Source organism: Oncorhynchus mykiss, chromosome 18, assembly GCF_057628025.1.
Source record: "Oncorhynchus mykiss isolate SJ-2025 chromosome 18, ASM5762802v1, whole genome shotgun sequence".
NCBI lineage: Eukaryota > Metazoa > Chordata > Actinopteri > Salmoniformes > Salmonidae > Oncorhynchus > Oncorhynchus mykiss.
In genome coordinates, this window is record NC_143039.1 from 61701929 (window position 1) to 61728614 (window position 26686).

General features: G+C 44.2%; 1 protein-coding gene across 5 annotated transcripts in view; it reads right to left on the bottom strand.

Moving 5' to 3' along the window:
* Nucleotides 1-7193: 7193 nt before the first annotated feature.
* atxn1a (ataxin 1a) overlaps nucleotides 7194-26686 on the bottom strand; it is a 194316-nt gene continuing 174823 nt past the window's right edge. For all 5 annotated transcript variants that reach the window (XM_090209053.1, XM_090209052.1, XM_090209055.1 and 2 more), the window contains 2 exons: nucleotides 9249-11636; nucleotides 7194-7881 (listed from right to left, as the gene is read on the bottom strand). In XM_090209053.1, coding sequence (XP_090065179.1) covers nucleotides 7276-7881; nucleotides 9249-11123 — 2481 coding nt within the window. In that variant the 5' untranslated portion in view covers nucleotides 11124-11636 and the 3' untranslated portion in view covers nucleotides 7194-7275. The remainder of the gene's footprint in view (nucleotides 7882-9248; nucleotides 11637-26686) is intronic.

A 26686-nucleotide genomic window follows, 5' to 3' on the forward strand; every position in this document is an offset into this window, starting at 1 on the left:
CAACACGGCCATGTGCAAAAAACTGGATCCAAACAGTCTCCCCATTGTTTGTTTGTCTCTCTCTATCTCTCTCTCTCTATCTCTCTCTCTCTCTCTCTATCTCTCTCTCTCTCTCTCTCTCTCTCTCTCTCTCTCTCTCTATATATATATATATATATATATATATATATAATGAATGTTATACCTCTGGAAAGGCCTTGGTCTGAGATGAGGGTTTAGACACTAGACCTTTCCTCTGGGTTTAGAAAGTGCTGAAACAGTATCAAGTCTACGCCGTTAGTCGGCTACTTTAAATGTGCATCTTTATTGGTTGGTTTTACAAAAGTGGTCCCCACTAATATATTAGGTTATAATAACTCTGTCAACTGTCTTTTCTCTCTGGACCTTATTGAGGGTTAGGGCTAGTGATCTCAAAGTCCATAGGAGAACACCACACACACGCACACGCAGGCACACACACACACACGTACACAGAAAATAAACAACATCATTATGAAAGGCTGGTGGGGACAACCTATCTCAAGTTTAAACAAAAACGTGTCCACACATATTTCCACATACCTGTATGCAACTAGCCTTAGGCAAACATGTCTCTCCACACTCTCACACAGCCGTTGACATGATGCAGATGAACAACACACAGTAGAAACTGGACAGAGTACTAACACAGAGCACACAAGTCTTTCTAAGGGAACTTACTTCACCAGAGGCTGATAAACATTATAAATCCACCTGAAAGCCAACAGCTCCCAGGGCAGGGAGACTTTCTATGTCAACACTACATACATACCTCTTCCACTGACATCATGGTACTGCCATGTCACCTGTCCTTCACCTCTCCCTCACAACAACACAAACATACCAAGAATGGCTCTCCAATGACAAGCACAGTACACCTCTCCCTAGCCCGGCGCATGTGTCTGTCTTTCGATATCACTCATTATTTATTTTTCTTTATCTCTATCTTACATCACTCTCTCTGACTGACAACTTTCCTGGACTGCAGAATGGAGAATCGTTTAGTGTATCCAGACTCTTGACAGTCAGACTGTAAATGAACTTCTATCTGGAGCGTTGACTGACAAAGCATTCCGTTTACTGAGGTCAAAGACATACTTCTACATACCGGTAGGCGTGCATATGCTGCCAGCTTGACACACCAACACACAGGTAATACGCTCACTCACTCTCCATTCTTATCCACCCATTCTGCACTAAACCTTCCTGAGTTAAAGAAATCTGTCTAGTGTGAGGCAAATGAAATTGAAGACATTTTAGGGGCACAGTACAGGGGTACAGTACATGGCTAACAAACATCAGACAGGGACAATGCTACATACACTTGGCACAACAATGGGAGAGAAAAAGTATAAACAAAGACAACTATTGCACATACAGTATGATTCCAAGGGCAACGGAAATCATTATCCTGATAGATAAGAACTGGGACTACCTGAACTAGAAATAAAAAAAACAAAATTAAATTAAAATAACAATGTGTAATTGCCACAAGCTCTGCTGTCCCCTCCATCTAAATACTACTTTATTTTAACCTCACACCATTTTAGTACAACTTGAATACAACCTTATAACAAGCCACTACATTGTATTATACATTAGGCTAAATCTCCTGACTGCATTCCCCTTACTTTCAGTCCTGGCCTCTAACATCTACCTGTCCTGCCCACTACGCCTCTCACCTCTCCAACTAACCTGACACAGGTTAACCTGATTGTAACCTGATTGTAAAGCTGACCTAATCAGACATTGCAGATCGGGTGAACGTGGCTTCCTGTATGTGTGTGTGTGTGTGTCTATTTTGTTTACTCCTAAAACAAGAAAAACAAACTGTGGTGAATCTCTGGGTTCACTTAACACTCATCTCAACATGCAAGCATCCCCACTGGAGCGTGAACACTGTTACTTAATATGTCTCTAACAGAAAATAAAAAGTGAGTGTGTGTGTGGGAACTAGAGAGCAGAAGTAAACTGTGCTAGGGGGAAGAAAAAGGCAGTTGCACATGTAAGGCCAGGCCATTGATAGAAGGTAGCTAGCGGTTGCTGAGGGTAAACTAACTAACTGGTTGCTGAGGTTCTAGAGAGGGTATGACAGAGGCTGGCTGGCCATGGATACCTGAACTAGTAGTCAGAGGTTAGAGGTCACTAGTGGGTGTAGCATCATGGGTACTTTAGTCCTTACTGGACAGTCTGTCACTGCATATGTGAAAATCTCCCTGAATTTTTTGAATGGCAGGCCGTGCAACTGCAACAACTTAATAGAAATTGAAAGTTGCTGAAATGACTAGGCTGGTATGTTAAAGAGGGTATGTGAGCCTGTATGTGTGCGTGTATTTGTGTGTGTGTGTATGTGTGTGTGTGTGTGTGTGTGTGTGTGTGTGTGTGTGTGTGTGTGTGTGTGTGTGTGTGGAAGCAGCTCTTTATTTTGGTTCTAACATTGAGGGAAGGTTTTTATTGCAGAGAGCTTCTAGAAGGAACGATTGACATGTTATAGCTAGCCAGCCAGAGAGAGATGAGAGGAAAGGCTTTTAACTAGTGCGCTCTCTAGAGACACAGCTTCACCCCCCATCTGTGGCTGGCCATAAAAGGGAGGTATGAGAGGAGGAGCACTCTAATGGGTTATAATGTATGCTTGTTGTCTGACTATTGCTATTGGAAAGCAGCCCACACACAACTGCCATGATGCTATGCATTTGCACTAGAAAACATTACCTGAAAGGGTTTGAGTGGTGTGTGTGTCATTGTTTTGCTGTATTTTCCCATAATGAGAGTTTAGGAGGGGTAAGTCAGTCAGAACAATACTTAACTCAACCAGGGTCTCATTTTGGTTCAATGTGTATGAATGCAAAACCATATACAGATTCCGTATCTTAATTTGAGCCAGTTTCACAGAGCAGGAAAATAATCCTGCAGCAAATTATAATTTTTATGTAGATTATAATCAATAGATTGTTTTGTAGGGGTTGATACATTTTTCATCAGATAAAATCAAGTCTGAAATTTGAAAGTGGAAATTACAAACATAAGAAGCATTTTTAAACCTTAAATACACTACAAGTTTGAATTTCTTGCTGTGCAGGGATACTCCTGCAACAACAAGATGATCAAATTAAGATACGGCATCTGTATCTAATGGTTAAAATACCTGCTATTTTACCCAGTTTGGTGAAGCTCTAGAAGGAACAGTCATTAATATACCCATCCTGCCCTTACAAAAAGACAAAAAGATTCTCACAAAAACACACACATCACACACATACATATACACACATACATGCACATATTCATAAACTACCTTTAGAAGACATAATAAAACAATGTTATAAAAGAACAAATGAAGATGCACTGTCGTGGTGTTGATCTGAGAAACCCTGTTTTATTATAAAAAATAAAGCATTTTCCACGGGGTGTATACTCACTCACCATCACCCATCTGTCTTCATCCATCCATCCAAGTCACACATCCATCCGTCCATCACTACGCTGATCACCCGCATCCATCCTCCTATTTCACCACAGTCCACGTAGGAGTTGTTCTTAACCACAGATCTAGGATCAGATTAGCCTACACCAAAGGAGGCTGGTGGGAGGAGATATAGGAGGACGGGCTCATTGGAATGGATGAAATGAAATATATGGAACAGTATCAAACATGGAAACCACCTGTTTGACTCTGTTCCAATATTCCAGCAATTACAATGAACCCGTCCTCCTATAGCTCATCCCACCAGCCTCCTCTGGCCTGCACCCACTCCTAACACTAACCATTAGCAGGATGAACTAAACATTTGAACCTAGAGCAGTAGTTAGAAGCAACTTCTACATACTTCTAGTTCTCTGCCACATCTTCTACCACCTAAACACACCTGAAAAACGCAGCCAATCAGAGAGCTCAACAGGTGTACCTGCTGGTGGCCCCGCCCCCGGCTCCACAATGTCTCTCAACCAAACACGCAACAAGTGGGCGGGACTTGGACATGCCACAGGTGTGGTCCAATGAGGAGCAGAGCAGAGAGCATTGGAGACAATCAGCATGGATCACACTTGTTAAATAACTGCTACAATTCAGTAAAATGGGGTTTCAGTTCGGTGTGTATGTGCAACCTAGCTGAAAACATAGTTGTGTCTGAAATGGCATCCTATACCCTATATAGTGCACTACTTTTGGCCAGTGCACTGTATAGAGGAAAGTATATTTTGAACACAGTCAAAAAGTAATGTCACCCAACTGACTACCTCTCCAGATGTGCAAATTGCAAGATTCTCTTAAGTAGAACTCCAAAAACAGAAACACTGGACATTTTACATTGGATATATCATATTAAGTTATATGATATTTCTATACACATATACAAACACACGTACACACACACACGCCAACAAACACACACTGCACAGAGCACTGAGACTAACTATCATCTTCGTCTGCTACTCAAATATCTTGGCTTCTCTACATCATCAAGGGGAAATATCTATGCCACAAAAGTATTTGTATACATACTAAACGTATATCAACAAGTATGAAATACATACAGTCCTCTCCTTTAGGAAAGTGCCTGTCTGTGTGGGTACTGTATTCCGTGTGTGTGTCTGTGTGAGTGTGTGTGCACTAACACATACCTGCATTCATGCACACTTACATACATACATTATGTATATGACGCCCTTCAGAAATTCTGTGGCCAGAGCATCTATAACTGTCTCTCAATCTCGTCCACAAAATACCTGGACATTCCCACCATTATTCCCATTCTTTACCCATTCTTCTTTTGGATTTCATTGACTTGTGATATCCTTGACAAGTATGTGTCAAAAGGTACATTTTTTGACCGCACGCATATTTTGAATAGCATGTTTTGATTTGAGCAAAGTGCCTCAACAAAAAGCACTCTCTGATATTATACCTTCTTCCATATTCCTCTTCTCTCTTTCCCTCCCTCCCCTAACTGGCACTCACTCCATCACATGTCACATTCATCCCTTTCAAAGGTAGTGTGACCCCAAGACACCAAGACATCAACATGACCCCCTTCATCGTTCAAAAGTGCTGCTGCCACAGAGTTCTACTTCTTCCTTAAGTCAAAATAACAAAAACATACAGTACTGTGTTAATGAAGAGATCAATAATAATAATAATAAGAATAATAGTTGTGATATCATCAGTTGGTGAGTGTGACAGGTGTGCAAATGAAAGTGCTTCAACACAACATCCTGTCCCTCTCCTCTCTAAAGACTCAACACTGACTTTCTGACAGAGTCCCAAATGGCAACCTCTTCCTTACATAGTGCACTACTTTTGACCCGGGCTCATAGAGATAGGGCCTTGGTCAAAAGTCGTGCACTATGTTGAAATAGGGTGCCACTTTCTTTCTGCCTCTCTCTCCCTAAGAATACAAAATCAAAAGGTTGCACCAAGTAAAAGGATGGAGTATAATCATCTTCCTATTTTCATAGTTCATTTCAACCCAGTGTGACTGCAAATGTATGCATCGTTAGGGTATAAAGGAATAACATAGACATTTATCTTTACCACCTTGGTTCAAACTATACGTACATACATGTGACCCCTGATCTCAAAGTTCTAGACAATCATCAAATATATCATTATCAACTCACTGGGCAAGATAGGATGAAAGGTCAAAATTGACAAGCAAAACTACATTAAAAAGTTAAAATAAAAATGTTTCAAAAACAAAAATAATAACATAAAGAGATCAGTGTCAGCAAAACATAACAAAGGAAGGAAGAGTTCCCTCTTTCTAGAGGCACACTGGCACCGCTCGATGACCTCACCTGGCTGGACTGGCCTGCTGGATGACATCACCTGGCTGGACTGGCCTGCTGGATGACATCACCTGGCTGGGCTGGCCTGCTGGATGACATCACCTGGCTGGACTGGCCTGCTGGATGACCTCACCTGGCTGGGCTGGCCTGCTGGATGACATCACCTGGCTGGGCTGGCCTGCTGGATGACATCACCTGGCTGGGCTGGCCTGCTGGATGACATCACCTGGCTGGACTGGCCTGCTGGATGACATCACCTGGCTGGACTGGCCTGCTGGATGACATCACCTGGCTGGACTGGCCTGCTGGATGACATCACCTGGCTGGGCTGGCCTGCTGGATGACATCACCTGGCTGGGCTGGCCTGCTGGATGACATCACCTGGCTGGGCTGGCCTGCTGGATGACATCACCTAGCTAAGTGGTCTAGATGGATGACATCACCTAGCTAAGTGGTCTAGATGGATGACATCACCTAGCTAAGTGGTCTAGATGGATGACATCACCTAGCTAAGTGGTCTAGATGGATGACATCACCTAGCTAAGTGGTCTAGATGGACGACATCACCTAGCTAAGTGGTCTAGATGGATGACATCACCTAGCTAAGTGGTCTAGATGGATGACATCACCTGGCTGGGCTGGCCTGCTGGATGACATCACCTGGCTAAGTGGTCTAGATGGATGACATCACCTGGCTGGGCTGGCCTGCTGGATGACATCACCTGGCTAAGTGGTCTAGATGGATGAGAGGCTTCCGGTGACCCCTTGTTTAGGATTAGATGTGTTGTCATGAGGGTTTAAAATGGTTACAGACGCTTTTTGAACTGTCTTATCTAAAGACGTCTTGAGTCACTTGGGATAAATGACATCATATCAACTCAGTCTGCCACCATGGCAACTGGGTGGCGTCGAGAGTGATTAAGTCCAGACCTCCTGAACACTCTCGTCAGTAGTGCCTGTATCAGGAAGTGACATCACAAAGGAAGTGACATCACTCACGGGTCTACATTACACCCGTTTAGTCATGCCCCTAGCCACGATTGGAAAGCTAACTACATGTTTTATTCATTTTATGTATTTGTCCACCTGCAGCCGTCACATGACCAGAGAGGTATCACGCAGTGCTCTTGTGTGCCACAAAACCACCAATAAAACATCTACAAAACTTCACAAAACCCCTCGTCCAGAGATTTGTGGGAAAAAAAACCTAAACAATTGCACAGGTTGCTTGTTTACCTAATACCGAACGCATCTATTACAATGTTATTACCAACTTAACTTAATGTAAGGTGATAACATGTAAGTACTGGGTAAAATTTTGCCTACAGTAGAGAAATCCGGGTAGAAAATAAAAACAAGAAAACAATCTAAAATAAACATTTTATGTGGGCTTTCTTTCTTTCTTTTCCTTTTTTGAATCTCCATCCAATCCCATACTTGAATTAACAGTCTTGTTTAAATCTCCTGCCTTCACTACTTGCCTATATTTGACCTGCCTTCGATGCTGATCTTTACCTCCTGAGTGATAAAGGAAGGTTTGGGCAGAGTCAACGGGGGCTCCTTCTCGCTCCTCTCCACCTTACGGCCCTCGGGGGCCGACCATCTCCTCTTGCGGCTCACCGGCTTGGCGGCACCACCACTAGATTCTGAATCTCCAGGCTGGCCTCCTTTCGAGTTGGCCTCTCCCCCGGCGCCGAACCTCAGTTCCCCATTCTCTGAGGCGATCTGAACACCTCCACCTACTCCAACCACCACTCTCCCACATCCACTCCTGGAGCCTCTCTGGCCCACCCCGTTCTCCTGCTCCCCGTGCCTGGCTGACCTGGAGGACTTGAGGGGGCCGTGGATGGAGCCCATATTGCAGCTGGTAGTGATCTCAATAGCCTGGTTCTGGGTCTGCTGCGTCTTCTTCAGGGAGCCGTTCCTCAGGTTCTTCAGGGTGAGGGAGATGCAGACGTCCCCCACTGAGAGCTTGGTGCAGGGTAGTTCTAACAGCTGAGTGGTCCGGTCCGGGCAGCACGATGACCAGCCCTGGCCGAATACGAAGAAGGGATACTCCACCAGCACCTCCACACTCACCTGGAGGATTGAGGAGACGAGAGAATGAGAGATTGAGAGAGAGAACAGACAGTAGAAAAACAAGTTAAACATCAGATATCATATACATGAACTCAGAGAAGAAACTACCTCAAAATAAAAAATGTGAAAAGCACAGAAGACGAGAAGAGAGAAAAGAGATAAGAATGGAAGTCTTTGATACAGTAATGCTATGAGGCTATTCCATGTTTCAGAGACAGAGAATGGGGGAAGATAGACAGAAGCTGGTTTGAGGGGTTGGCTGAACCGGAGAACAGACATGAAAAAGATGAGATTTTAACAGACCCCCTGAGAGAGAGAGACAGAGGGAGAAAGAAGTTGAGAGAGAAAGAAATAATAAAAAGATAGATAGAGAGAGAGAGAGAGAGAGAGAGAGAGAGAGAAGGAGAGGGGAGGGGGAGAGAGGGAGAGAGACACTGTATATATATATACATTTGTAATGTCTTTATTGTTTTGAAACTTCTGTGTGTGTAATGCTTACTGTTAATTTGCATTGTTTATTTCACTTTTGTATAGTATCTACCTCACTTGCTTTGGCAATGTTAACACATGTTTCCCATGCCAATAAAGCCCCTTGAATTGAATTGAATTGAGCGAGAGAGAGAGAGAGAGAGAGAGAGAGAGAGAGAGAGAGAGAGAGAGAGAGAGAGAGAGAGAGAGAGAGAGAGAGAGAGAGAGAGAGAGAGAGAGAGAGAGAGAGAGAGAGAGAGGGGGGGGAGATAATGGGCGAGAGAAACTGGAATACCAGAACATTTGAAAAAACAGATCCATGACAATCCCACATGTGGTCATATTGTATATATGCCGCCCCAGGGTGGTCATATATACAGCTAGCTGAGTAGCTCACATTCTAGTCCTTCATCTTTAAACTCCTTTGAACCTCCTACATTTGTCATGATTCATCATCATCTTCACACACTGAGAAGGTGTGTGGGAAAAGTCTTATGTTGTTGGAGCAAGCTTTGTTGTTGCGTGTAACATGGATATATGGATGGAGATAGGTGTCCTATGTAATAGACAGTAGAGAGAGGAGATGGTTTTAGAAGTGTGCTGAGAACTCTGAGAAGTTTTCCCACCAGAGGCTATGAGGCATGTAGGATCCTCATGGGTGGCAAACAAGAGGGAAAATGACTATAGAACACCATAATAGTCTATGGAATAAATGTGATGTAAATACTATGATTGCCAAGTGTTCTTGATGTAACATTTAATGTCATTCTAAGCATGGACATTAAGGACCCTGTCTGTCCCTTACCTGTGATTATAAATGTTATCAATGTTACTATTGTTGAGCATGCTCAGTGTTTGTTTGGACAAATGTTTGCCTTCATAAGTATGTGTTCTCCTACCTGAGCGCGGTGTTCACCCACGGAGAACTGTACGATGGCGAAGTTGGACGTGTGGCTGCCATCGATGCGTTCCACGGTGGACGAGTCTATCTTCAGCTCGCTGCTGATCTCAGCGCTCTGGATGAAGTCCTCCGTCTTCAGGTCCTCCACGCGCTTCAGCTCCCCGTCTGCCAGCTGGATGATAGAGCCCTTGATGAAGTAGGGAGGCAGCGACGGGGCCGAGGAGGGGGCTGAGGAGGGGGCCGTGGGAGCTGGGACCACCGGGAGGTGTAGCTGGGCCTGGACCACAGTGCCTCCAACCCCGGCAGGGTGGGAGAGAGGGGGGTAGGGCGCCGGGACCTCAAATAGATGCTCATCTTTAGGGTTGGGGTTAGGGTTGGTAGTGTTGGTGAAGTAAGTGTGGGGTAGCGTGGTGGGGAAGGACTGTGGCTGGGTTGTAGTGGCTATGTGGGCAGCATGGCCAGCTTCCAGGCTGGTGACCCCGGCCCCACTGACGGGGATGATGATAGGTTGAGACCCTGGGGCCCCTGGGATGAGCAGGTGCTGGGGCAGACTGGTGTGGTACCGCTGCCCTCCTGCACTCCCAGCCAGGTAGCCGATGATGGGCTGCCCGCCGGGGCCAGCCTGGTAGAAGTTGGTGTTGGTTGAGAGTTGGCCCAGGGAGAGGGGTGAAGCCTCGCTGGCGCTGTGTGTGGTCTGGATTACTGTGTGGGTGTGAGGGGACAGGGAGCTGACGGCCGCCTTAAGACTCTCCACACTGAGCGGAGGGGGGAAGGTGAACGTGGAGGAGGAGGAGGGGGTGCAGGACACAGGTTTACCCAGAAGGAGGCTGCCTTTCTCTGTGTGCGAGGCGGCGGATGGCCGTAGTTTGTCGGGGCTGTGGTTGTCTGGTCCTCCGCGGCTGTTGGGCACTAGCATTAGAGAGGTCCGTTGCCCTGATGCATCATGGGAAGTGTAGGCCTCATAGTGATGCTGCGCGCTCTGCTGCTGGTGGAGTTGGTGGTACTGAGAGGAAGAGGAGGAAGAAGAGGAGGGGGTTCCTTTGTTTTCCTTTCTCTCATAGCGGCCCCTCTGATCTCCATTGTGCAACTCCCTGGGCCGGCCCTCCTCTCTCTTAGTCAGGGGCCCCTCAGGGCCGGGGCCTGTGTACTGGACCAGCACCTGGGAGCCCCCGCTGAGGGCCAGGGTGTGGTGGGGGTGGGAGTGCAGGTGGAGGGGCAGGTGGTGGGTCCCACCGTGTGGCGAGGGAGCAGTCTGGGGGGCCACGCTCAGAGAGGAACCAGAGATCTGGGACTGGGAGGTGATGGTGGTGTTGGGGTATGGGTCAGGGTGGGAGCGTTGGGATGTGGAGGTGGGTGGAGGGGGAGAGAGGAGCTGGGAAGAGATGTAGCCAGCGTAGGGCCCTGTGTAAGGGGAACTGATGAACTGGACATTGGGGGGCAGCTGGGTGTACTGGATCGTCCCCCCTGGTTGGGACAAAGCAGAGGTGTACATGGCAGGGAGGGATGTGGTCACCACTCTGGACTGATGTGATGAAGAGGAGGAGGAGGAGATGGAACAGATAGAGGAAGGGACCAGGAAGTCTGTGTGTGTGGTGATGGTGGAGCATAGCGGTTTGTACTGTGGCCCGTCAGACTCAATGGGAGTGCTGATACGCTGCCCACCTCTACTGCCATCGAGGCCACCTCCGCCACTGTCTCTATTGTGCCCGCTGTTGTGCCCGCTGGCTACGCTGGCCAGCCATGCCAGGTTCTCTCCGCGCTGGCTCTCACTAGCAGGCGCCATCACCAGGGGCCTCTCGTCCACAGTGCTAGCTGGGAAATCTCTCTTCTTGGGGGGCAGACACTCGTTGCTGCGCTCCTGGTTGGACTTCATACTGTTATCTTTTCTCTATCAACTTCCTGTTACATACACTAGCCTTGGCTCGACTCTCTCACACTATCACTTTAGAACTCTCTTTCTGTTCCTATCTCGGTCTCTCCCTCGTTCACTCTCTATTTCACTCCTGTCTTTGGCTGTCTCCCTCACTCTCTCTCTTGGCCTTTCCTCGTTGACAGAATAGGCCCTCCTGCTGGTTGTGTGGGTGGCTGGGGTCAGAGGACTGGAAGGTTGGAGGGGGTAAGTTAGAGGGGGTAGGGGGTAAGTTAGAGGGGGTAGGGTGGAGGGAGTAGAGAGGGACGGAGGGGGTCTGTCCTGTCCTGTAGCTCAGCGTCTGTCGGACGCCTGGCTCTGGCTCAGCGAGAAGCAGAGAGGGGCACACCTGCTGTTGTCGTGGGAGCAGCGAGAGTCACACCTGCCGTTTCCGTGGAGAGAGGAAGAGAGCCGTCCGTCAACTTCATGCGGAATCATTTCCCTCTGAGAGCGAGCCTCCTGGATTGCAGCGGGAACCTGGGGAACAAGAAGAACACACATTAGGCTCGCCAACACACACACACACACACACACACACACACACACACACACACACATTAGAAACTCAACACACACACACAAGCACATACAAATCAAATCAAATTGTATTTGTCACATGCGCCGAATACAACAGCTATAGATAGACCTTACAACAAGCCCTTAACCAACAATGCAGTTCAAGAAATAGAGTTAAGAAAATATTTACTAAATAAACTAAAGTTTTTTTTTTTTTTTTAAGTAACACAATAAAATAACAGTATACAGGGGGTACTGGTAACGTGCGGGGGTACAGGTTAGTGGAGGTAATTTATACATGTAGGTAGGGGTAAAGTGACTATGCATAGATAATAAACAGCGAGAAGCAGCAGTTTAGAAACAAAGGGGGTGGGGGGGTGTCAATGTAAATAGTCTGGATGGCCATTTGATTAATTGTTCAGCATTGTTATTTTACCTTTATTTAACTAGACAAGTCACTTAAGAACAAATTCTTAATTTCAATGATGGCCTAGGAACAGTGGGTTAACTGCCTGTTAAGGAGCAGAATGCCTGTTCAGGGGTTTAAACTTGCAACCTTCCAGTTACTAGTCCAACGCTCTAACCAGTAGGCTACCCTGCCACCCTAGGCTTGGGGGTAGAAGCTGTTAACTTTTTAAGGTATAGGGGGCAGCGTGGCCAATTTCAACTTCCTGCTACTCATGCCAAGAAAATAAGATATGCATATTATTAGTAGATTTGGATAGAAAACACAAGTTTCTAAAAATAATAACCACAATGGAAGAGCATACTACCCACACTGGAAGAGAATACTAACCCCAATAACCACACTGGAAGAGAATACTAACCACACTGGAAGATAATACTAACCACACTGGAAGAGAATACTAACCACACTGGAAGAGAATACTAACCACACTGGAAGAGAATACTAACCACACTGGAAGAGAATACTGACCACACTGGAAGAGAATACTAACCACACTGGAAGAGCATACTACCCACACTGGAAGATAATACTAACCCCAATAACCACACTGGAAGAGAATACTAACCACACTGGAAGATAATACTAACCACACTGGAAGAGAATACTAACCACACTGGAAGAGAATACTAACCACACTGGAAGAGAATACTAACCACACTGGAAGAGAATACTAACCACACTGGAAGCGAATACTGACCCCAATAACCACACTGGAAGAGAATACTAACCACACTGGAAGAGAATACTGACCACACTGGAAGAGAATACTAACCACACTGGAAGAGAATACTAACCCCAATAACCACACTGGAAGAGAATACTGACCACACTGGAAGAGAATACTAACTACACTGGAAGAGAATACTAACCCCAATAACCACACTGGAAGAGAATACGGACCACACTGGAAGAGAATACTGACCACACTGGAAGAGAATACTAACCTCACCGGAAGACAATACTGTACACACCAGAAGAGAATACTAACCACACTGGAAGAGAATATTAATGACACTGGAAGAGAATACTAACCACACTGGAACAGAATACTAATGATACTGGAAGAAAATACTAACCACAATGGAAGAGGATACTAACCACACTGGATGAGAACACTAACCCCACTGGAAAAGAAAACTAACCACACTGGAAGAGAATTCTAATCACACTGGAAAAGAATACTAAACACACCAGAAGAGGATACTAACCACACTGGAAGAGAACACTGACCACACTGGAATGGAATCCTAACCACACAGAAAGATAATACTGACCACACTCGAAGAGAAATTTAACAAAATTGGAAGATAATACTAACAGCACTGGAAGATAATAACGACCACACTGGAAGAGAATATTAACCCCACTGGAAGAGAATACTGACCACACTGGAAGAGGAGACTAACTACACTGAATGACAATACTAACAACACTGAAAGAGAATACTGACCACAATAGAACAGATACTAACCACACTGAAAGATAATACTGACCACACCCGAAGAGAATATTAACAAAATTGGAAGATAATACTAACAACACTGGAAGAAAATAATGACCACACTGGAAGAGAATATTAACCACACTGGAAGAGAATACTGAACACACCGGAAGAGAATACTAACCCCACTGGAAGAGAATACTGACCACAATGGAAGAGAATATTAACCACACTGGAAGAGAATACTGAACACACCGGAAGGGAATACTAACAACACTGGAAGAGAATACTAACCACACTGGAAGAGAATACTAACCCCACTGGAAGAGAATACTGACCACAATGGAAGAGAATATTAACCACACTGGAAGAGGATACTGAACACACCGGAAGGGAATACTAACAACACTGGAAGATAATAAGGACCACACTGGAAGAGAATATTAACCACACCGGATGAGAATACTAACCACACTGGAAGAAAATACTAACAAAACTGGGAGATGATACTAACCACACCGGAAGACAACACTAACCACACCGGAAGAGAATACTAACCACACTGGAAGAGAATACTAACCACAATGGAAGAGAATACTAACCCCAATAACCACACTGGAAGAGAATAATAACCACAACGGAAGAGAATACTAACCACACTGGAAGAGAATACTAACCACACTGGAAGAGAATACTAACCACACTGGAAGAGAATACTGACCACAATGGAAGAGAATACTAACCACACCGGAAGAGAATACTAACCACACTGGAAGAGAATACTGTACACACCAGAAGAGAATACTAACCACACTGGAAGAGAAAAGTAACCACACTGGAAGAGAAGACTGAATACACCGGAAAGGAATATTGACCAAACTGGAAGATAATACTGACAACACTGAAAGAGAATATTGACCACACTGGAAGAGAATACTAACCAACCTGGAAGAGAATACTAACCAACCTGGAAGAGAATAGTAACCACACTGGAAGAGAATACTAACCAACCTGGAAGAGAATACTAACCAACCTGGAAGAGAACACTAACCACACTGGAAGAGAACACTAACCACGCTGGAAGAGAACACTAACCACACTGGAAGAGAACACTAACCACGCTGGAAGAGAACACTAACCACACTGGAAGACAATACTAACCACACTGAAACAGAATACTAATGATACTGGAAGAAAATACTAACCACACTGGAAGAGGATACTAACCACACTGGAAGAGAACACTGACCACACTGGAACGGAATACTAACCACACAGAAAGATAATACTGACAACACCCGAAGAGAATATTAACAAAATTGGAAGATAATACTAACAACACTGGAAGATAATAACGACCACACTGGAAGAGAATATTAACCACACTGGAAGAGGATACTGAACACACCGGAAGAGAATACTAACCCCAATAACCACACCGAAAGAGAATACTAGCGACACTTGAAGAGAATACTGACCACACTGGAAGAGAACACTAGCGACACTGGAAGAGAATACTAACCTCAATAACCACAAAGGAAGAGAATACTAACCACACTGGAAGAGGATTCTAACCAAATTGGAAGACAATACTAACCACACAGGAAGGGAATACTAACCACACTGGAAGAGAATACTAACCACACTGGAAGAGAATACTAACCAACCTGGAAGAGAACACTAACCACACTGGAAGAGAATACTAACCACACTGGAAGAGAATACTAACCAACCTGGAAGAGAACACTAACCACACTGGAAGAGAACATTAACCACACTGGAAGAGAATACTAACCACACTGGAAGAGAATACTAACCACACTGGAAGAGAACACTAACCACACTGGAAGAGAATACTAACCAACCTGGAAGAGAACACTAACCACACTGGAAGAGGATACTAACCACACTGGAAGAGAACACTGACCACACTGGAACGGAATACTAACCACACAGAAAGATAATACTGACAACACCCGAAGAGAATATTAACAAAATTGGAAGATAATACTAACAACACTGGAAGATAATAACGACCACACTGGAAGAGAATATTAACCACACTGGAAGAGGATACTGAACACACCGGAAGAGAATACTAACCCCAATAACCACACCGAAAGAGAATACTAGCGACACTGGAAGAGAATACTGACCACACTGGAAGAGAACACTAGTGACACTGGAAGAGAATACTAACCTCAATAACCACAACGGAAGAGAATACTAACCACACTGGAAGAGGATTCTAACCAAATTGGAAGACAATACTAACCACACTGGAAAAGAATACTAAACACACCAGAAGAGGATACTAACCACACTGGAAGAGAACACTGACCACACTGGAATGGAATCCTAACCACACAGAAAGATAATACTGACCACACTCGAAGAGAAATTTAACAAAATTGGAAGATAATACTAACAGCACTGGAAGATAATAACGACCACACTGGAAGAGAATATTAACCCCACTGGAAGAGAATACTGACCACACTGGAAGAGGAGACTAACTACACTGAATGACAATACTAACAACACTGAAAGAGAATACTGACCACAATAGAACAGATACTAACCACACTGAAAGATAATACTGACCACACCCGAAGAGAATATTAACAAAATTGGAAGATAATACTAACAACACTGGAAGATAATAATGACCACACTGAAAGAGAATATTAACCACACTGGAAGAGAATACTGAACACACCGGAAGAGAATACTAACCCCACTGGAAGAGAATACTGACCACAATGGAAGAGAATATTAACCACACTGGAAGAGAATACTGAACACACCGGAAGGGAATACTAACAACACTGGAAGAGAATACTAACCACACTGGAAGAGAATACTAACCCCACTGGAAGAGAATACTGACCACAATGGAAGAGAATATTAACCACACTGGAAGAGGATACTGAACACACCGGAAGGGAATACTAACAACACTGGAAGATAATAAGGACCACACTGGAAGAGAATATTAACCACACCGGATGAGAATACTAACCACACTGGAAGAAAATACTAACAAAACTGGGAGATGATACTAACCACATCGGAAGACAACACTAACCACACCGGAAGAGAATACTAACCACACTGGAAGAGAATACTAACCACAATGGAAGAGAATACTAACCCCAATAACCACACTGGAAGAGAATAATAACCACAACGGAAGAGAATACTAACCACACTGGAAGAGAATACTAACCACACTGGAAGAGAATACTAACCACACTGGAAGAGAATACTGACCACAATGGAAGAGAATACTAACCACACCGGAAGAGAATACTAACCACACTGGAAGAGAATACTGTACACACCAGAAGAGAATACTAACCACACTGGAAGAGAAAAGTAACCACACTGGAAGAGAAGACTGAATACACCGGAAAGGAATATTGACCAAACTGGAAGATAATACTGACAACACTGAAAGAGAATATTGACCACACTGGAAGAGAATACTAACCAACCTGGAAGAGAATACTAACCAACCTGGAAGAGAATAGTAACCACACTGGAAGAGAATACTAACCAACCTGGAAGAGAATACTAACCAACCTGGAAGAGAACACTAACCACACTGGAAGAGAACACTAACCACGCTGGAAGAGAACACTAACCACACTGGAAGAGAACACTAACCACGCTGGAAGAGAACACTAACCACACTGGAAGACAATACTAACCACACTGAAACAGAATACTAATGATACTGGAAGAAAATACTAACCACACTGGAAGAGGATACTAACCACACTGGAAGAGAACACTGACCACACTGGAACGGAATACTAACCACACAGAAAGATAATACTGACAACACCCGAAGAGAATATTAACAAAATTGGAAGATAATACTAACAACACTGGAAGATAATAACGACCACACTGGAAGAGAATATTAACCACACTGGAAGAGGATACTGAACACACCGGAAGAGAATACTAACCCCAATAACCACACCGAAAGAGAATACTAGCGACACTTGAAGAGAATACTGACCACACTGGAAGAGAACACTAGCGACACTGGAAGAGAATACTAACCTCAATAACCACAAAGGAAGAGAATACTAACCACACTGGAAGAGGATTCTAACCAAATTGGAAGACAATACTAACCACACAGGAAGGGAATACTAACCACACTGGAAGAGAATACTAACCACACTGGAAGAGAATACTAACCAACCTGGAAGAGAACACTAACCACACTGGAAGAGAATACTAACCACACTGGAAGAGAATACTAACCAACCTGGAAGAGAACACTAACCACACTGGAAGAGAACATTAACCACACTGGAAGAGAATACTAACCACACTGGAAGAGAATACTAACCACACTGGAAGAGAACACTAACCACACTGGAAGAGAATACTAACCAACCTGGAAGAGAACACTAACCACACTGGAAGAGGATACTAACCACACTGGAAGAGAACACTGACCACACTGGAACGGAATACTAACCACACAGAAAGATAATACTGACAACACCCGAAGAGAATATTAACAAAATTGGAAGATAATACTAACAACACTGGAAGATAATAACGACCACACTGGAAGAGAATATTAACCACACTGGAAGAGGATACTGAACACACCGGAAGAGAATACTAACCCCAATAACCACACCGAAAGAGAATACTAGCGACACTGGAAGAGAATACTGACCACACTGGAAGAGAACACTAGTGACACTGGAAGAGAATACTAACCTCAATAACCACAACGGAAGAGAATACTAACCACACTGGAAGAGGATTCTAACCAAATTGGAAGACAATACTAACCACACAGGAAGGGAATACTAACCACACTGGAAGAGAATACTAACCACACTGGAAGAGAATACTAACCAACCTGGAAGAGAACACTAACCACACTGGAAGAGAATACTAACCACACTGGAAGAGAATACTAACCAACCTGGAAGAGAACACTAACCACACTGGAAGAGAACATTAACCACACTGGAAGAGAATACTAACCACACTGGAAGAGAATACTAACCACACTGGAAGAGAACACTAACCACACTGGAAGAGAATACTAACCAACCTGGAAGAGAACACTAACCACACTGGAAGAGAACATTAATCACACTGGAAGAGAACACTAACCACACTGGAAGAGAATACTAACCACACTGGAAGAGAATACTAACCAACCTGGAAGAGAACACTAACCACACTGGAAGAGAACACTAACCACACTGGAAGAGAACACTAACCACACTGGAAGAGAATACTAACCACACTGGAAGAGAACACTAACCACACTGGAAAAGAACACTAACCACACTGGAAGAGAATACTAACCAACCTGGAAGAGAACACTAACCACAATGGAAGAGGATTATAACCACACTGGAAGAAAATATTAATGACACTGGAAGAGAATACTAACCACACTGGAAGAGGATTATAACCACACTGGAAGAGGTTTATAACCACACTGGAAGAGAATATTAATGACACTGGAAGAGAACAATAACCACACTGGAAGAGAATACTAACCACACTGGAAGAGAATACTAACCACACTGGAAGAGAATACTAAACACACAGGAAGAGAACACTGCGACACTGGAAGAGAATACTAACCACACTGGAAAACAATACTAACCATGCTAGAAGAGAATACTGACCACACTGGAAGAGAATACTGACCACACTGGAAGAGAATAATAACCACAATGGAAGAGAATACTGACCACGCTAGAAGAGAATACTAACCCCAATAACCACACTGGAAGGGAATACTGACCACGCTAGAAGAGAATACTAACCCCAATAACCACACTGGAAGAGAATACTGACCACATTGGAAGAGAATAATAACCACAACGGAAGAGAATACTAAGCACACTGGAAGAGAATATTAACCACACTAGAAGAGAATACTAACCACACTGGAAGAGAATACTGACCACACTGGAAAAGAATACTGACCACAATGGAAGAGAATACTAACCAGACTGGAAGAGAATAATAACCACACTGGAAGAGAATACTAACCACACTGGAAGAGAATACTAACCACACTGGAAGAGAATACTAACCAGACTGGAAGAGAATACTAACCACACTGGAAGAGAATACTAACCACACTGGAAGAGAATACTAACCAGACTGGAAGAGAATACTAACCACACTGGAAGAGAATACTAACCCCAATAACCACACTGGAAAAGAATACTAACCACACTGGAAGAGAATACTAACAAGACTGGAAGAGAATACTAACCACACCGGAAGAGACTACTAACCACACTGGAAGAGAATACTAACCACACCGGAAGCTAACCACACTGGAAGAGAATACTAACCAGACTGGAAGAGAATACTAACCAGACTGGAAGAGAATACTGACCACACAGGAAGAGAATACTAACCACACTGGAAGAGAATACTAACCACACTGGAAGAGAATACTAACCAGACTGGAAGAGAATGCTAACCACACTGGAAGAGAATACTAACCCCAATAACCACACTGGAAGAGAATACTAACCAGACTGGAAGAGAATACTAACCAGACTGGAAGAGAATACTAACCACACCGGAAGAGAATACTAACCACACTGGAAGAGAATACTAACCACACCGGAAGCTAACCACACTGGAAGAGAATACTAACCAGACTGGAAGAGAATACTAACCAGACTGGAAGAGAATACTGACCACACTGGAAGAGAATACTAACCACACTGGAAGAGAATACTAACCACACTGGAAGAGAATACTAACCAGACTGGAAGAGAATACTAACCACACTGGAAGAGAATACTAACCCCAATAACCACACTGGAAGAGAATACTAACCAGACTGGAAGAGAATACTAACCAGACTGGAAGAGAATACTAACCACATCGGAAGAGAATACTAACCACACTGGAAGAGAATACTAACCACACCGGAAGCTAACCACACTGGAAGAGAATACTAACCAGACTGGAAGAGAATACTGACCACAATGGAAGAGAATACTAACCAGACTGGAAGAGAATACTAACCACACCGGAAGAGAATACTAACCACACTGGAAGAGAATACTAACCACACCGGAAGAGAATACTAACCAGACTGGAAGAGAATACTAACCCCAATAACCACACTGAAAGAGAATACTAGTGACACTGGAAGATAATACTAACCACACTGGAAAATGATACTAACCACACAACTCCTTCACACATTACAACTAGAGAAGAGATTATTGGGGTTAAATGGCACGCCAATGCCCATCCTAGGTGAGACGCGTGTGTGTGACGCGTGTGTGTGGGCATCGATTTTTGCAATCTGTGAGCGCTGTGAGTGCTGCGTCAGTGAGAGGACCTCCAGCCGAGGGAGAGGGAACACTCCGTGTGAAGCTCATTAATAATGTACAGGCAGCTCCACACAAAATATGTGTGTGGGTGAGTGTGTGCACGCACATGCAGCCTCCTACAAAGCTGCGAATGTGTGTCTGTGTGTTTGGAAGGTATGCACTCTGCCTTCCGTCCCCTGGTGCTGTGGCACTGCGACACCTCATAGATCACAGGCCCCTGTTTGAAATGCAAAACGAGCCATACACACACACACTCTTTCTCTGCCCTTGCTAACACATGCTTGCACAGAAACTCAACTACCTCTGGATTCCTGACACATATTCAACTTCTCTCTGCAAACACATTCTAAAATGATATAAACATTGACAAGAGACAGGTTATGCACTACTAAGACACAGGCTGAGCATATCTACACAGCTAACTGTTAACTCAGTCCAAACCTAAATAGACAGTGTTTGTGTGTGTGTGTGTGTGTGTGTGTGTGTGTGTGTGTGTGTGTGTGCAGCCATTAAGCTTATATTTATTGCTTACGTACACAACCTTGTTTGAAGGCAGACACTGCAGCCAGCTAAACCATATCAACAGCTGAACAGGCACTAAAGCTTTAGTGTGTGTGTGTGTATGTGTGTGTGTGTGTGTGTGTGTGTTCTATAGCTTTATCGCCTATCCACCCACTGGTAAAGACAACAGGCAGCAAACGACACGGACAAAGACCCCATGTTTTATCCTGTTATGGCTGGTTTGATATTCCCCTATATTGATTGCAGCCCCCCTGTGTATGTTTGTGTGTGTGCGTGCGTGCGTGCGTGCGCGTGTGTGTGCTTGTGTTTGCGTGCGTGCGTGCTTGTGTTTGCGTGCGTGCGCGTGTGTGTGTGTGTGTGTGTGTGTGTATTTTCTTCTTCTTCTTCTGCGCTGCATAGTGCTGAGTGATTAGAGCTTTTTGAAGTCAGTTCAGTTTTCGGTTCGATTATAAAAAAATAATCAAGGTTTTCAATTTCCGTTTCGAATTATAATTTTTTTCATGAAATGCACTATGCATTATGTGGGTTGAATGCTGTAATAACACAGAATAAACAATGAATAAAAGTCCCATGGTGGTAGTGACTGACCATTACTGCTTATCACTTATTAACCATCATTTAGTCACATTACTTTACTTTAATAAAATATTCAAGTTGATGTGTATATTAGAGGTTGACCGATTAATCGGAATGGCCGATTAATTAGGGTCGATTTCAAGTTTTCATAACAATCGGAAATCGGTATTTTTGGACGCCGATTTGGCCGATTTAAAAATATATATATATATTTTTTTTACACCATTATTTAACTAGGCAAGTCAGTTAACACATTCTTATTTTCAATGACGGCCTAGGAACGGTGGGTTAACTGTCTTGTTCAGGGGCAGAATGACAGATTTTTACCTTGTCAGCTCAGGGATTCAATCTTGCAACCTTACAGTTACCTAGTCCAACGCTCTAACCACCTGCCTCTCATTGCACTCCACGAGGAGACTGCCTGTTACGCGAATGCAGTAGAAGCCAAGGTAAGTTGCTAGCTAGCATTAAACTTATCTTATAAAAAACAATCAATCAATCATAATCACTAGTTATAACTAACTACACATGGTTGATGATATTACTAGTTTATCTAGCGTGTCCTGCGATGTATATAATCGCTGCGGTGCGCATTCATGAAAAAGGACTGTCGTTGTTCCAACGTGTACCTAACCATAAACACCAATGCCTTTCTTAAAATCAATACACAGAAGTATATATTTTTAAACCTGCATATTTAGCTAAAAGAAATCCAGGTTAGAAGGCAATATTATATATAACCAGGTTAGCGGCAGAGTAACCTAGTGGTTGGAGCGTTGGGCTAGTAACGGAAAGGTTGCAAGTTCGAATCCCCGAGCTGACAAGGTACAAATCTGTCATTCTGCCCCTGAACAGGCAGTTAACCCACTGTTCCTAGGCCATCATTGAAAATAAGAATTTGTTTTTAACTGACTTGCCTAGATAAATAAAGGTAAAATAAAAAATACAATTAACCAAGTGAAATTGCATGCAGAGTCAGGGTATATGTAACAGTATGGGCAGCCTGGCTCGTTGTGAACTAATTTGCCAAAATGTTACATAATTGTGACATAACATTGAAGGTTGTGAAATGTAACAAGAATATTTAGACTTATGGATGCCACGCGTTAGATAAAATACGGAACGGTTCCATATTTCACTGAAAGAATAAACGTTTTGTTTTCGAGATGATAGTTTCCGGATTCGAACATATTAATGACCTAAGGCTCTTATTTCTGTGTGTTATCATGTTATAACTAAGTCTATGATTTGATAGAGCAGTCTGACTGAGCAGTGTTAGGCACCAGCAGGCTCTTAAGCATTCATTCAAACAGCACTTTCGTGCATTTGCCAGCAGCTCTTCCCTGTGCTTCAAGCATTGAGCTGTTTATGACTTCAAGCCTATCAACTCCCGAGATTAGGCTGGTGTAACCGATGTGAAATGGCTAGCTAGTTAGCGGGGTGCGCGCTAATAGGTTTCAAACGTCACTCGCTCCGAGACTTGGAGTAGTTGTTCCCCTTGCTCTGCAAGGGCCGCGGCTTTTGTGGAGCGATGGGTAACGCTGCTTCGAGGGTGGCTGTTGTCGATGTGTTCCTGGTTCGAGCCCAGGTAAGAGCGAGGAGAGGGACGGAAGCTATACTGTTACACTGGCAATACTAAAGTTCATATAAGAACATCCAATAGTCAAAGGTATATGAAATACAAATGGTATAGAGGGAAATAGTCCTATAATTCCTATAATAACTACAACCTAAGACTTCTTACCTGGGAATATTGAAGTCTCATGTTAAAATGAACCACCAGCTTTCATATGTTCTCATGTTCTGAGCAAGGAACTGAAACATTAGCTTTCTTACATGGCGCATAATGCACTTTTACTTTCTTCTCCAACACTTTGTTTTTGCATTATTTAAACCAAATTGAACATGTTTCATTATTTATTTGAGGCTAAATTGATTTAATTGATGTTTTATATTAAGTTAAAATAAGTGTTCATTCAGTATTGTTGTAATTGTCATTATTACAAAAATAAAAAAATTGACCGATTAATCGGTATCGGTATCGGCGTTGAAAAACCATAATTGGTCGACCTCTAGTGTATATTACATTTGTTTCATTTGGTGACTTTAATATTTCATTTCAAGTCAACATCTCATCTCTGCTACCCATGCTGCCTGATAAAATCACAATTTTAATAGTTCTTCAATGTAAATAAGGCATACTTTTATAACTGCTAAATACCATCTATCAATCACTTAGACCATGTATTTTCGGGGTGGAGATATATTGTGAAGCAACTGCTCTCTATCCCTCTCCATCGCTCATTTCTCTCTCTTCTCTCCTTCTCCGTGTCTGCTCCACATAGACCGGACAAGTAGACCGGACACATAGACCGGACAAGTAGACCGGACACATAGACCGGACAAGTAGCCGCGCAATAGATTATGGTCATTGTATTTAATTACCACGTTTTCTGCGTTAAACCAGTTGTTCCCAAACTGATTTTTTTAAAGGAACTCAGTCTGGCTTTGAACTTACTCGTGAAAGTTGTAATAGTAGAATGCACAAAGTGCAATTTAGAAATTGGGCAGTGCATCATCAGTTCCTCATCATGTTAGTCATAGCATACCTTAGAAAGCTATTTATAACTTGTCAGAAATGTCCAGATCAACAAGCCCACGTCAGCTAACATTCTTTTTCTTCTCTTTTTTTTTGCCCATAGATATTGTTGTAATATTCTAGTCACTCAAATATCACATGAATACACATTAGACATGGCAAAATGTATAGCATTGCAAGAATATTTGCTCTGCAGCCCATGGCAAGATGTGTAGAATTGCAGGAAATAATCTTTAAACCTGCAAAATTCTCTCCACCAACAAGAGGGGTTTTAACAGTTTGTGTCATAAACAGTGGCGGTACCCATGGAAATAGACGCACGCAAAATGGAATTCAAATTATGATTATTTTTTGAAATATTTTTAACGTCATCTTTTATTTAACCAGGTAGGCCAGTTGAGAACAAGTTCTCATTTACAACTGCGACCTGGCCAAGATAAAACAAAGCAGTAACACATACAAGGACACAGAGTTACACATGGAATAAAACAAACATGCAGTCAATAACACAATAGAAAAAAAAAAGTCTACAGTGGGGCAAACAAGTATTTAGTCAGCCACCAATTGTGCAAGTTCTCCCACTTAAAAAGATTAGAGAGGCCTGTAATTGTCATCATAGGTACACTTCAACAATGACAGACAAAATGAGAAAAAAAATCCAGAAAATCACATTGTAGGATTTTTTATGAATTTATTTGCAAATTATGGTGGAAAATAAGTATAAATAAGTATAAATAAGATTTTTGCAATTCGTTCCAGTCATTGGCAGCAGAGAACTGAAAGGAAAGGCGACGAAAGGAGGTGTTGGCTTTGGGGATGACCAGTGAGATATACCTGCTGGAGCACGTGCTACTGGTGGGTGTTGTTATGGTGACCAGTGAGATATACCTGCTGGAGCGCGTGCTACGGGTGGGTGTTGTTATGGTGACCAGTGAGATATACCTGCTGGAGCGCGTGCTACGGGTGGGTGTTGTTATGGTGACCAGTGAGATATACCTGCTGGAGCGCGTGCTACGGGTGGGTGTTGTTATCGTGACCAATGAGCTGAGATAAGGTGGAGCTTTACCTAGCATAGACTTATTGATGACCTGGAGCCTGTGGGTCTGCGACAAATATGTAGCGAGGGCCAGCCGACTAGAACCTACAGGTCGCAGTGGTGGGTGGTATAAGGTGCTTTGGTGACAAATTGAACCATCATCAGTAAAAAACAAAAAATCACCGAAATTTTGCTGTGTGACCCTGGCTCTGTGTGGCTCTGGCTCTGTGTGGCTCTGGCTCTGTGTGGCTCTGGCTCTGTGTGGCTCTGGCTCTGTGTGGCTCTGGCTCTGTGTGACCCTGGCTCTGTGTGCCTCTGGCTCTGTGTGGCTCTGGCTCTGTGTGACCCTGGCTCTGTGTGGCCCTGGCTCTGTGTGGCTCTGGCTCTGTGTGACCCTGGCTCTGTGTGGCCCTGGCTCTGTGTGGCCCTGGCTCTATGTGGCTCTGGCTCTGTGTGGCCCTGGCTCTGTGTGGCTCTGGCTCTGTGTGGCTCTGGCTCTGTGTGGCTCTGGCTCTGTGTGGCCCTGACTCTATGTGGCCCTGGCTCTGTGTGGCCCTGGCTCTGTGTGGCCCTGGCTCTGTGTGGCTCTGGCTCTGTGCGACCCTGGCTTTGTGTGGCTCTGGCTCTGTGCGACCCTGGCTCTGTGCAACCCTGGCTCTGTGCGACCCTGGCGGTGTGCGACCCTGGAGGTGTACGGCCCTGGCGGTGTGCGACCCTGGCGGTGTGCGACCCTGGAGGTGTACGGCCCTGGAGGTGTACGGCCCTGGAGGTGTACGGCGCTGGCGGTGTGCGACCATGGTGGTGTGCGACCCTGGCGGTGTGCGACCCTGGAGGTGTACGGCCCTGGAGGTGTGCGACCCTGGCGGTGTGCGACCCTGGAGGTGTACGGCCCTGGCGGTGTGCGACCCTGGCGGTGTGCGACCCTGGAGGTGTACGGCCCTGGCGGTGTGCGACCCTGGCGGTGTGCGACCCTGGTGGTGTGCGACCCTGGAGGTGTGCGA